The sequence below is a fragment of the Cheilinus undulatus genome, linkage group 12 (genome assembly GCF_018320785.1).
Source record: "Cheilinus undulatus linkage group 12, ASM1832078v1, whole genome shotgun sequence".
Lineage (NCBI taxonomy): Eukaryota > Metazoa > Chordata > Actinopteri > Labriformes > Labridae > Cheilinus > Cheilinus undulatus.
Window position 1 is genome coordinate 28,081,715 of NC_054876.1, and position 14,304 is coordinate 28,096,018.

The 14,304-nt window shown below is 38.7% G+C and overlaps 1 protein-coding gene across 7 annotated transcripts in view; it reads left to right on the plus strand.

Moving 5' to 3' along the window:
- Window positions 1-14,304, plus strand: part of fnip1 (folliculin interacting protein 1) — a 50,793-nt gene that overhangs the window by 8,201 nt on the left and 28,288 nt on the right. For 6 of the 7 annotated variants that reach the window (XR_005992657.1, XR_005992656.1, XR_005992658.1 and 3 more), the window contains exon 2: window positions 10,377-10,506. Coding sequence is in view for 3 of the 7 variants with exons in the window: in XM_041800858.1 (XP_041656792.1) it covers window positions 10,377-10,506 (130 nt within the window). In the remaining 4 variants the exon portion in view is untranslated. Of the gene's footprint in view, window positions 1-3,488; window positions 4,060-10,376; window positions 10,507-14,304 lie in introns of those variants that run through there. The other variant, XM_041800861.1, reaches the window with a different exon arrangement.

Genomic DNA, 14,304 nt, shown 5'->3' on the forward strand with positions numbered 1-14,304 from the left:
TAAGAACTGAAAATGGCCATTTTTTGAATTTACAGCATTAGGAAGTCATATTTACTGAAATCAAAAGCTATTTCAATCAAAACATCTTAACAGGCCAAGTTCCATGTTAACATAGGACCCCTTCTTTGATATCACCTTCACGATTCTTGCATCCATTGAACTTGTGAGTTTTTGGAGAGTTTCTGCTTGAATTTCTTTGCAGGATGTCAGAATATCCTCCCAGAGCTGCTGTTTTGATGTGAACTGCCTCCCACCCTCATAGATCTTTAGCTTGAGGATGCTCCAAAGGTTCTCAATAGGGTTGAGGTCAGGGGAGGATGGGGGCCACACCATGAGTTTCTTTCCTTTTATGCCCATAGCAACCAATGACACAGAGGTATTCTTTGCAGCATGAGATGGTTCATTGTCATGCATGAAGAAAATTTTTGCTACAGAAGGCACTGCTCTTCTGTTTTTACCATGGAAGAAAGTGGTCAGTCAGAAACTCTGTGTACTTTGCTGTGGTCATTTTCACACCTTCAGGGACGCTAAAAGGGCCTAACAGCTCTCTCCTCATGAATCCAGCCCAAAACAGGACTCCAACCCCTCCTTGCTGACATCACAGCCTTGTTGGGACATGGTGGCCATCCACCAACCATCCACTACTCCTCCATCTGGACCATCCAGGGTTGCACGGCACTCACCAGTCAACTAGACTGTTTGAAAATGAGTCTTCATGTATTTCTGGGCCAACTGCAACCGTTTCTGCTTGTGAGCATTGGATCGGGCAGCCGAATAGTAGGTTTATGCACAACTGCAAGCCTCTGGAGGATCTTACACCTTGAGGCTGGTGGGACCCCAGAGGCACCAGCAGCTTCACAGACCTGTTTGCTGTTTTGTAATGGCATTTAAGTGGCTACTCTCTTAATCTGATGAATTTGTCCGTCAGAAACCTTCCCCATTATGCCTTTATCTGTGCTCTGAATCAGCCACAAATTTCATCTCAGTATGATGATCACGATTAATTTTTCATGAAATATCTAATGTTTTCATTCCTTGTCCAAGGCATTACACTATTTGACACTTTTCGGCAGCAGAGAGATCCTTTTTCTTTCCTATATTGCTTGAAACCTGTGGTCTGCTTATTAATGTGGAATATGTGGAAAAGTGCATTTTGTGGTTTTTATTTAAAAAAAAATAATGGTTATCATTATGAAGTTTGTTAAACATTTGAATTATGCTCTAATGGCTGATGACTGTCATTTGCATTAATGTTTAGGAAAATAGAAAAATGTTATTTGCTTAATAATGTGGAAAACAATGTAAAACAGTGTAAAAAATGTATATTGTTTTCAACCACTATGACTTGGATTTGAATGCTGGAAGTTTATGTATTGATATGAGCTGATATCCACCTCAGGCTATACGACTCTCCCTTATGAGCCAGTGGATGTATTCTAAATGTGTTGAGTGAGTTAACTTCAGGGCGTTTCAGCATCTTTTCTTACTCAGAATCATGTGAGTTCTGGAATGCAGAAGTCTTTAATGCTACGCAACCAGCAGAGAAACCGTCAGGTATGTGGTAGTCAGGTGCTTTCAGGCTGTGTGGGCCAGTTTCTGGAGTTAGTCACTGTTTAGCACAAAGTAAGGAAACAATTGTTTGTTCCAGGAAAAGGAAAGACATAACGAAAAAGAGAAGGAAATTTGTTAGACTTGGACTTTAAAGCTAAAAATATTTCTGGGAATATTTGATTAGGCCACACAGTGTTTCACACTTGAATTAAACCCTTATCTCTAAATGCTGCATGCAAGGATTCAACTTTGACAACAGGCAGACTTCAAAAACAAGTATTGTCTTTGTACTTTGAAGAGATAGTTTTAGTTTTAGTTTTATTTATTATTATTTCATTGTGCCATACACCAAAAGAGGTGCCTAGCCCTCACGGGCTTACAAGACACTGAAATACAAAACAAACAAGAGCAATGAAGCAAAGATGAGAGCAACTCATCACAGTATGTATCAGACAGAAACAAATCAAGTGTTAACAAAATGTTTCTCATTAGCAATTAGACCTTACACTTGTTATTAGGCAGCAGCTTTAGTCAAATATAAAGTGTCCTCTTACACTGTTGAAAAGCATTCAGCACAGATTGTGCAAGTTGAAACACCTTGTGTGTAAACAAAAATTTGAGTCTTTCTTCATCAGACATAGAAAACAAATCAGGACACTCTGCAGGCATTTTACTGAAACGCTGACATCTTAGATTGTGATACAGAGGACAATAGAATAAAAAGTGCATGAAGAATATGCCCAGTTTAACTATTCAGCAAACAAGATATTTTATCTGTTCTTCTCTGGCATTTCAGTGATGGATATCTAAGTGTAGTGGTACACTTTGTCATGGGAAAGTAGCACAGTTATTTAAAATGAGCATATATATTTGTATCAGCATGATAAAAATAAATGACAATTCAGCAGAAGAAAGCTATAAAGTAAAATCTAGAATAGTTAAACCACAAGCAATGATCAGCCAACACAGGCTCAGGCAGAAAGATTTAAACTTCTCTCAAACATTACCAGATTTAAATGTCACAGCACAGAAAAACAAAGAAGCATTTTAGTAAGAATTCTAAATAAATAGTTAATAATTGTATAAATGCACTAATTGACACAGGTGGTTCAAAGCTAGAACAGTTTTCTGTTTGGACTGAGTGTTGGCTGTCATCTGTGGCAGAAGCAGAACATAAGAGTCTTTAATAAGACTTTGATAAGACCTGCAGCTATCATAAGCAGTTGAATTTATCAGAAACCTGTGTCACACACAGCCGGAAGAACGTCACACATCTTGGACTTAGGGGATATTTATGTAACTGTCTCTAACAAACACTGACACACAGATACTGTACACACACATGCACAGATGTTCAGTGGCAGTGGAGAAAGGAGAGCACTCTTTGAGGTCATTAAGTTGGCTGATGTCAGAGTCACACAGTCAAGACAACTTAATTCTTCTAGTGTAGAGCACTTCAGCCTGGAGAGGCTAAGGATACTCTTGTCCCTTTTTAAAGATGTAGTTTGGGTCTTTTCTGCCTTTATTGAGACAGGACAGTGGATAGATTTGGAAACTGGGAAGAAAGAGAGAGATTGGGGAATAACAAGCAGGAAAGGAGCTACAGGCTGGATTTGGACCTGGGCCGTCCATTTAGAAGACGAAAGCCTCTGTACTTGGGGTGAATGGACACAACCAGTAGGCTGCCAATGCCCCCACTCTTGTCTGTCATTTGCAAAGGGAAAAAAGAGAACAAACTTCAAGGTTGGAACCAGACAATTTTGCATGTAGGATTGGAGAATGCTAAACTAAAATAGCACTTTATCATTTTTATTCTGCACATTGTTTATATATGAATGGTGAAATGATTAATTCAAAGGCTCCTTTACTGTCTTAATGATGCAGAATTCAGCTTCAGAATTTACTGGCAGTCATTAGAAATCAAAAAGTCCAAAGATAACCCACTTTAGTATTTTTCTATGTGGTTTTAGAAGTTTTATTTTTCATAATGACTTTATACTAACTCTCTTTGCTTCGGTCACTATAGACCACATTAAACTGGCACTTGCCAGTAAATTTCCCTCAATGTATTATATTTAAAGGAAGAGTGATCTGTTTTTTTGTCTTTTCTACTCCTAATTTGGAAGTGGATGAATTGTACATCTCAACGTTATTGTTTCCAGAGTTATTCAAGAGAGAAAGCTAGAAAAAGGTACAAGAGGAACACAAGGGAGAGAGGAACAAAAAGAGCGGGATCAAGAAACAACTCACAAACAAATCCCCACTGTCACTCCCTCTTATCACGGCACTTTCTGGCAGTCAGCAGTCCAGCCTCGCTGCTGTTGCTGCCTCTGTACTGTCCAGCATACACAGTGCTCCTGCGATCACCTGACAGTCTCATGTTGTTGTGTGAATTTAGTTCAACGCTATTCTTAGACTGCTTTGGCTGAGAGAGGAGAAGAAAGAGGAATAGAGGGAGAGAGAGGGAGAGGGCAGGGGAAAGACTGGCAGACTCGCCACGATGCCCAGGTAGGAGTTGGTAATTTTTAACCCGGCTTGTGTGCATCCAAGTGGGCATGCTAGTGTTGGTTGAGAGGGGATTGAGAACATTGTGTGTTGTTGTTTTCATATGTTTTTGTTGTGCGCTGGCAACCTGTGGCTGATTTCAACTGGACAGGACTGCAGATTAAGTGAATCAGGCTGTAGTTTTTAGAGTCAGATGATGTCGTCAAGATAAGGATTGATCTATCATTTGAGGTCAAAGTTGTATAATTAAGATTAATGGGTCTGCGGTGAACCACGCCTTTTGTTTTCTCTGTTTTTTTGGTGGGAAAGTAGCTTGTCTGTGGGTGGAGTTTTTCATTCAAAGTGTTTCTGTTTGACATATCTGTTAATCATAACTATGGAAGGATGTCAATCATTTTCAGAGAGGCCCTTCTTTTTTATGTTACCTAATTAAAACTGTAGCTGTGGATGTATTTGTTAGGCTAAACAGGTTCTTCAAGGAATTAAATGCCTGTATTCATGTAATGGAAAACTTTAATGTCATTTGTGGTTCAGACAATCGAGGTCAAAGCAGTACAAGTATGTAACAGTCATGAAGTCATGTGCTGCTTTTATGAATGACTCCCCTCTCTCTTCTGTCAGCGCTGTGACTGTCACAAGCTCACTGATGGGATACTTCCTCCTTTGCTCTTGCTCTGCCTTGTCCTGCTTTCAATTGCTTTTCTGTCTATCTCAAGATGCTTTGCTGTGCTGTTTTTGACTACTTTTTCTTCTAGTTGAGCTCGAGTATGGATTTCTCACAATAGTTTTTTAATTTAAACTTCTTCGTGTTTTTCACTCTTTGCTTTTGTTTTTCTCTCTCTTGCCCCCCTCTTGTTGTGTACCAAGTTTTTGTAGTCTTTCTTTGCTAAAGTAAAAATTTTCTCCTATGTGTGTTGTTGCATATAAAGTACATTTTAACCATGACTGATTGTATTTATTGTGTCTCACTTCCATTTAGTCTCTGTTATGTTTAAAACAAAGAGAGCAGTGAACTCTTGTCAAAATATGCAGATGTCCTCTGGGCTTGTCCAAAAACAACACGTCATCTCATTTTTGCATTTGCTGCTCTGATATCTGATAAATGTTTATCTGTTTCAAATTGTTTTACAAAGCACACCCTGGGCATTTAGAGATGACTATACAACCATTTTTCTTTCTCAGTAACTGAAGGTGTGTTGACCAAAAACAGCCATGCCACAGTGGCTGAATACATAAAACCAAAAGCAAAGTGAAATGTGTAAATAACCCACTTATTACAGGCTGTTGTCCAAATGAAAGAGGCATGTGATAGAATCAAACAACCAGCTGAGGTGTAATCTTACTCACAAGACTTTTGAGCTGAATATTAACCTGAGCCCATACAGTGCAGATTGAACTCATTACGTAGGCTAAACATGTATTCTGTCACCTTTTTTGCACTCAGACAAGGCAAGAAGTTGGGTTTCTCCTCAGACAGTAGTCAGCAGGAGAAAACTATGCATGCATGAAGTGATCAACATAACTTTCAAGAACCACAGATCAAGAGAAAACAAAATGAAGAACATCAGTAAAGCAGGGATTAAACGTCATTTAGTACTATTTTCAGATACATGTTGAATGCAGACCTCAGTGGGATGACACAAACATCACTGTAATGATGCTGTTTTCAGGGAGTTAAAAATCACTGTCAGTCAGTATGATCAATAATGTGTCACTCAGTGCGTTAACATGCATATTTGATTTGAGCCACCATTATTACTTAGACAGTTTATATGCATAAAAGGAGAATCGATGTATACACATATACCTCTGCAGCACTAGATGACGACATGCACCTTTCAGTTAGAAACTATGGGCCAGACTTTGTTAACAAGTTATCAAGCAGCTAACCAGTTGTATATTGGCATGGTGGATGGTTGGGATGAGAGAAAAAAATCGATAGAGTATAGCATAGTATCTCAATATTTCGTCTGGCGTTACAGTCTTGTCCACCAAGTATCTTTTTTTTTTTCAAATTGCAAATGGAAAAAAAAAATTAATTGTTTTTCCAGTGAGGTTGGCAGAGGTGATGGTCATAGAGCAGGAGAAAGTTAGTACAACAAACATGGCAGCATACTGCAGAAAGACGACAAATACAAGGGCAAGACTAATGCTAAATCAGCTAAACAGTTGAAAAAATGGTATAGATCACAATATATTGTATCACAATACTCACTATTGCAAAATGTTTAAAATTGCAGTAATATCGAATCATGACCCAAGTATTGTGATAATATTGTAATGTACGACCACTAGTGATTCCCGCCCCTAGTGGATGGTGGCGGTGGCGGTGGCGGTGGGATGATGGAGACACTGTGAAGTCCTCTGGAAGTTTCGTGGGATTAACTGAATGAAACACCAGTGAAGGAGGGTTCCCACTTGACGACCCTGGCCAAGTGCTGGCTTTTTGCTACCCGTCAGTCTGCATGGTTGACTTGTGTAGTCAAATATTAATAGGTTAAGGATTGTTTCACTGAGCGCTAATCCTTTTGTCTGGTATCTCTTGTTTACTCAGAATATTAAATTATAACATGAGAAAAGTAAAGCTTTATGCATTTTGTATATACTCCGCTTTACTTTAGGTACAATTGTGATGCACACCGTCCCTCCAGCTGCAACAGAGTAAACTGTACTACAGGTTATTGCTTTGTTAGTCCTTTTAGATGGATATTCTTACTGAAATAAAAAAATCTGTTGTCAAAGGGAATGACTTGTATCAGAAAGATTACAGTTTGAATTTGGTGCCAGATGGTACAAACTAGTTCCATTTGAGCAAGGTTAGACTGCAATGAAACAGTCCCTGAGAACAGCAAAAGAGAAGGGATACATTAGCTGAATGCATTTTTTGCTCATTGCAAGTCCACTTATGGACAGGCATAGCCACACTATCCCAAACAATGTGGGATGCTGAGCATGTCAGATGCAACACTTACAGAGGGAGTACAGAGTAAAGGGAGATTTTCTCTAGCTTATCAAAAAGCAAGGCCACCTCATGCCATAAATATATCGACGGGTCACCAAGTTGTTTTGTGTGCAGGAAACTGTTTGATGTCAGTCACCTCAGCTTTTCAGTGTACACCTGTGAAAATGCTCATGTGTATGTTAGCGATTCCTGCTATGCCATGCCTAAATTTGGGCCTTGACTACAAACACCTAACTCAATTCTAGTCTGATTGTTAATTACCAGGGTATGAAAAAAAAACTCCAGATGATCCTGGTATTGTTTGGGCTCACCGAAAGCCAGGAAATATTGGTTGTTGTCATTCATAGAAGCTGAAACATGGTGGAATGATGGTTAATTGGTCTCACAGTTGCTGCCTGGTTGCCATGTTCAGCTTCCATAGCCATCTTGTACAAATAGACACATTTTTGACAAATTTGAATGTCATGGCCAAAAAACGTTTTGAGTCCCAGGGGTCATGATTAATGTCACTTCTCGCTGTCATTCCCAAAAAGGGGTAAAAAAATCATACTGACAAGAGTATAAGTAACTTTTTATGAGACCTCACCATTACCCTTGAATATTAAGTGTGAAAATGTGCATGTTTTTGTTCAGTCTGTGAGAAGTTGCTACATGCCAAAGAGGTCATAAATGCTATATCCACAAGGGCCAGTTGGAGCCTCTTGAACAGATGGAGCTAATGTTATAAGTGATAGGAACACAAATGGGGAACACTATTCTGAATGCATGTAATATAGAAGGGGTGTCTGTCTGTAACTTTCACTTAACCACAAACCAGCACCTCTGTAGGGTTATTTGATTTCCCAAACGCTTGTTGATAGCAATGTAAAATTTACATAATTTGGTATTTCATATTCTTGTATTGGTACAGTAAACATTTTAGCAGTTTCCACACACACTCATACCATAGGGGAAACTTTGCAGCAGCAGGCAAGCAGTAAATTGTAGCTCCTTTGGTTGAATGCCCACAAAGCCTCATTTAAATTCAGATGGTGGTTTCAGTCCATATTGGAAGGCAGCACTTCTGGCAAGTAAAAATAAAGTGAGAAAGAAGGTTGAATGCTGGAGAATTTTTCCATGCAGAAAGTGGGGCAGCTCAGTGTGAAATGTGCTTTTTCAGAATCACTCAAAAGTTACAATTTAATGACTTTAGTTGGACAAATTAACGCTATAGTAGGTTTGAGCAAATACATCCCATCAGGCTTCCTCCTTAAAGACTGAATCATTTCACCAAGAATGCTGTGCATACCCAGACACCTGTTGTGTAAATAATGACGTCCATGGGAGTGTAAACATAAACTTTGACTGAAAGGTATTCCCTGCCCTGATGAGGCTCACTGACCAACAACTGAAAAACTGTTTTTAAAATCTGACAATGTGTCTGCTGTTTTGTTGTCAGGTGAGATGGACTTAACTGTTCCTTTTCCACCCCTCCCCACCAACCCATTTACTATAAACAATTGGGTTCAGGCATGCTCACTGTCTACCAATAAAATGCTATGTTTAGCTCTGGCTCTGTGTACATCTGCCTGACCCATCTATCCATCAGATCAGGCAGAAAATCCTCGGCTGTCTGTTTGTCGGTCCAGTCCCCTGTCATTGTAATAGCCTCCTATAAATTATACAGGGGACAGTCATTCCCTAGAAGCTAAAAGGGATTGCCAGAGCTCTATGAAGACCTGCTGGTACCATGCAGAGGTGTAAATATGCAAAAATATTACTGATATGACCGGCATTGATAAGATGTGCTGAATGAAACAACTGGCTACCCAGGAATAGTTGCAGAGACGAGGCTGCAATCAAAACAGCTTAACTGTTACTTAACAGTGTCACTTTGTTTACAACTAGGGAGAAACAAATGACCGCTTAAAATTGAATCTTTTATTCATCCATCATGAGTTTCCCCACAGGTAGTTTTTTTAGTAACTAAGATAACTATTGATAAAGTAATACTGAATGGTCTTAATGGTCTTAATATGGTATGGATTTTCTGGTTGATTTTTTTTTATGCTATTATAGCAATACATTTTGTAATAATATATGCCCTGAAATAACTAAATAGTAGACATGCAAAAATGACACTAAAGTTTAGAATTTATAATGTCTAGAAGGTATATACAATGGGGTTTGATCTGATCTATTGTCTGGCACAACACAAGTTAAAAATTTGCAGAGTACCATTAGATATTTGGGGACCCCCCCCCCCAACTAATAGGTTGGCAAATGCCCCACAGCTTGTCAATTCAAGAAGTCATTAAACACAGTCTTGTGCAGCTATAAGGCTGTTACAAGGGCTTGTTCTTTCACTGCTACACATATCAAAAGGCCTTAAGCTAAGTGAGTTCACTTATCCTATGTGTAGTAGTAATACAGTAATATGAGTAATACAGCTGTGGCTGTTCCACTTGAAACTTTATGACTGTATCATAGTCAAGATTCGCAGGTAACATCTGTTTTCACAGGCAGATGTTTCCTGGATTAGAGTATTGATAGAGCATTATTATAGTGTTGAAGTGTTTTGTCTTTGAAACTGTGGGTTGCTGCTGTTCTTGGTCAGGTCCCACTTAAAAAAGGCAAAAAAAAAAACCTCTACTCTAACTGGACTGTCATTGATGGAGTAGCACTGAATCTAATGTAGACCTTGGTTTGAGGGGGTGAAAGGACGATTTGGGATTTTGTTTAATCTTCACTATGAGTACTATGAGTCTCTGAAGTACCTTTTAGTCAAATTTCTAAAATAAAAGTGGTCTACTATCGCACACCTACATCTATACTTTCTCATTTCCTCAGATCTATGCCTATTTTTGTATTTTGGCTTGAACTACACATGGTAGGCTTCATCTTATACTCAGTTTCTTTCATAAAACACTTTGGGAAATATATCAAAATAAAAGAAATGTGACCACGTTTCTTTGCCAAAGGCATGAACTTTATTTAAAATGTTGATCAGTATTTTTCTGTCCTGTCTTGACATGACAACCTTGTATGCTGATTCATTCCTATTTAAAGATTGGTTTGGATTTAAAAAGGTTAGATGTCAGAATTGGTACTTGCAGGGGAAAAAGGTGTATTCTCTATTTGTGCACATCTTTGTTTGAAATATTTAATGAGCTTTTGAAGACTGTTTGAGACATTTCTAAACTGTATAGCGCTCCAAGTTTTATCCACCTATTCTCTGCTGCTTTATTAAAAATTGAAGCTAATCACCTCATTTTCTTTAACCTCCTCAATTCTCATCTCCCATCAGTTCTCTTTTTGCATACTTTTTTTGTCTTCACTTGCTATAATCCCTCTCTCCTCTGCCCTTTCTGTCATTTAGCTGGCCAGTCCCCCAGCTGGAGCCCGGTCAGATCAGGCTAATAGTGTACCAGGACTGTGAGAGGCGGGGCAGAAATGTCCTTTTCGACTCCAATGTCAAGAAGAGGGGCACGGAGGAAACACCTATATCTGTAAGTCACATTTTGTTCTATGTGAAGATGCTGTCGTTTGGAAGTATTATTCTAGTGTTAGTTGATAATTATCTAATGACAGTGGTTGTTAGTGATCATTAGTGATCCTTCAGTTCATATTTATCTTGATAAGAATGAAGATGTGAATAAATATTGCACTACACATTTCTCAATAGCTAATTCTGTGTTTACCTTTTCCTATCCTGTCTATTTACCTGACTATTAATGGATACCTTATTGTGTTTAACTCATGCCAAAATGGTATTGAAAATGGTTTGAAATCTAAAGTTTAGCAAGAGCTAAGACAAGAGCAGTGAGACCAACACAAGAAAAAAGTAGACAGTCACACAGGTGTGACATGCAACAACGTCATATGACTGTGTCACGATGTTAAGAGGACACAGGCTACACCTTATCCTGCTTATCCTGCAGGACGCCTCAATGCCAAACAGTGAGATGTTTCTGACAGAGGGATCAAAAGTAAAAGGCAGAAAATGTTTCCTGTTGGAAGGAATGACAGTCTTTGTTGCTGTGCTTTTTTTAAATAAATCAGACTATTAATTTTCTTGATTAATTTATTACTTTGACTAAGAGCAGCAGTTAAAAATGAGGTTTCCTTTTTTTCTCACTGAAAAAGCTGATATAAAAGATAATATACAGACATCTTTGGATTCAAAATTTCTTCACGTTACACCTGTCTCACAAAATCAGTATCCAGCGCAGCAACAAGTTGAACAACTGGTTGTTAACTATCAAGTTGTATTTTCTTTGTGGTTTAAAACACAAAGATCCTGGCTCACTGGATGCCAAAAAGTCATATGATCAGTTTTTGAGGCCAAGCTTGTCCTGAGGGCAGATATCACCTCCTCTTTCTGACAGCATGTCAAACAGGCATTGAGTGACTGCATGTCAGTGTGCGCATGAGACTCAGTGTTGTTGGTTTATTGTCAGCAAACTCATTTCAGTCTTTAAAGACAGGAAGATATAAAGCATTTAGCCACAGCGTAGCAGGCCTTATCAGGATGTGTGTGATGATAGCTTTCACACCTAACAGTTCTGTCTTTGACTATCAGCTTCAGGTGCTGGCCTCTCCTATTGGAGAGTTTATAAACAAACTATGATGCTTAATATTTTTTAAAAACATGTCTAATATTTTCATACCCCCTTAGTAGGCTCCGGCCTGACCCAGACCGGTTTGTTCTAGTGCTCTTATCTCCAATAATAATAGCCTCAGCTGACAGCCCGTGTGTAAGCTGCATTCTTTCATCCTCACATGACAGCCGTGTCATTCGCTCTGTCTTTCCCTCTCTATCTGTCTGTCTTACTCACTCTCTTTAGTTTATCCCCCAACACTCTGTCTCTCAGTCTCCCATCTGATTCTAAGCTACTCTTTACATTTCCCATTAACTTTCTCTCCATAAATTGATCTGGTTATCAGGCTGTGTCCTGCATTATCTCTTAAATCTTTCATAAATCACTTTCTGGCTGTTTTTATCACTATCCATCTGCCTTTTTAGCTTCACTATCTCTACCCATTTCTAGCATTCTCATGTTCTCTTCAAAATTAAGTTTTCTCTGTCATCCTTGATCTTGATTAATCTCAATCCCTTTTTAGCTAGGTTTTTAGCCCCTACCGTTGTAGAATCTCATTTTGCCATCCTACACATTCCCATCCCCCTGTGTTTTTTTCATCATTGCTCTGCTTTATCATACCTTTACCTACCCTTTTTTATTAATTTTGTCTCCTGACCAGGTTTAACCTTTTTCCCCTTACCTCACCTTTAAGTTCACAACCTTGCCATCACACAGAGACATAAGCACACACTCCTGTTGTCTTATGACACTGACTTTGACAATTGGGTTGTCTATTTGAACAGCTTTCACATTTGCTATTACTGATGCAACGCACAGGATATAGAGCGGCAATTAAAAGAGTTATGCAATGCATGTTTGTTTCTTAAACACTGAGACTTCTTTTCAGAAACCTCTCTACCACAAGGTATTGAAACAGAGCAGTGTGGTACAAGGATTAAGTCCAGTGTGTGTTTGCCTGTGTGCTGCCTGAGCTGATGTCAATATTTTTGGTGCATTCTGCAATGTTCAAGCTTTGCCAGCCACTATTTGACTTCTGTCACATGATAGGATGGCTGTTTTCTGGTATATGCTTTCGTGTTGTTTTTTTGTCAATTCAGAGGAATTTATTTTGGTGTGATCAACAGCAGGAACAAGAAAAGTACAGACTGTCAAGGAAAATGAGTAATAGAGAAACAAGGTGCTGACAGAGAGGCTTAAGAAGTAGAGAAAGGAGGAGGGTGATATGTTAGGAAAGACGTGGCTAAAAAAGAATAAAATTACAGTAGAGGAAAGAAAAGATGAATCTAAGGCGAGAAAGAAAACTGCAGGAAAAAGATAGGGATGAAGTTGTAGTGGGGGAGGGAGGGAGAAAGAGAGCATGAGGGAGAGAGGGAGGGAATGATTGCAGTGCGGCTCGCTCACGAGTTCCCGAAAGAGTCATATGACTAGCAGTCACATGCTGCTGGCCTTTGTGTACACACCTCACACTGCACTGCAGCAGACATACACACCCATGTGCACACACAAACACACTCGCTCAGAGTTGGCTTAGCTTCATTAGCATTTGTGTTGATATTTCCAACAAGATCATGCATATTCCTGTAAAAGAAAACGGAATATTGACACAGAGAGCTGCACACATCGTCAGTGTTTACTAATGATTATGTGAAAGCAAAATAAAGCCAAATATTTCTTTTTGTCTTCTCTTTGCCATTGTTTCTCTTTGTCTTCCTCTGAGTTTTCCCTTCCTTTCTTTCCCTCTTCCTTTCATTGGCAGCGATAGTGGTTTCAAGTGAGCCATTACCAGAGCCTAGCTAACACACACACACACACACACACCCTCCCACTCTGCTCCCTACCCTCCCGAGTGCATTCCTCTTGCATAGTCTGCCAAGTTAAGAAGGCACATGACACAGGCTGATTGAGCTCACATTGCTTTTAGTTTGCGGTTTACACAAATGCTTCTGGTTTAGGTTTCTGTGGCTTTTAACCTGAACAATATGACTTTATTTATGTTGTTCCTCTAAGAGATCTACTCAGTATTTGTCCTTTAATTTTAGAACTGGTTAAAATTAGAAAGGGAATGTAACTCTTTAAAGGTGTCATGAATTCTCTGTTTTCTCTTTATGCTAAAACCTAAAAAAAAGTGCCTCTTTATTATCTGTGCACATATAATGGCCTTTTGTCACATAAATAACTGAACTCAACAACTAAGTAGAGAAATTCTACATTCGTCTTACATAGCTGTGCACAAAATGACAAAGGTTCTAGTATAATTTTGCATGAACAGTTGCACAGTGATATAATTCTTTGTTCAAAACTGGGTAATCTATAGGAGAAACTAATGCAAACCTGTAATGCAACTTAAACACCTTGTTGTTTGTGCTGATGTTTGCTGGTTTCTGCTATATTCATGTTTTCAGAGGCTGCTTCAATTTGTGTATCTCCTTGATGGCTAAAAAAATGCACTCAGCACACAACAGAATACATATCCCATTACTGGATCAAGGAAATTAATTAATCAGATTTTTTAGAAGGTGTTTTTCATATTTTTAAAAAGTTAGGAAATATAGGCAATTTTATTTAAAAATATAGTTTTTATTGCAATACTTTCAAAGAAATTTGCATTTTTTTGTAACTTTCCTCAGAAATATCAGTAAGACATTTAAATTCTGATGCTGTGCTGTATTACTAAAAAAAAAAGGTAATATGTATTTTTTCTCT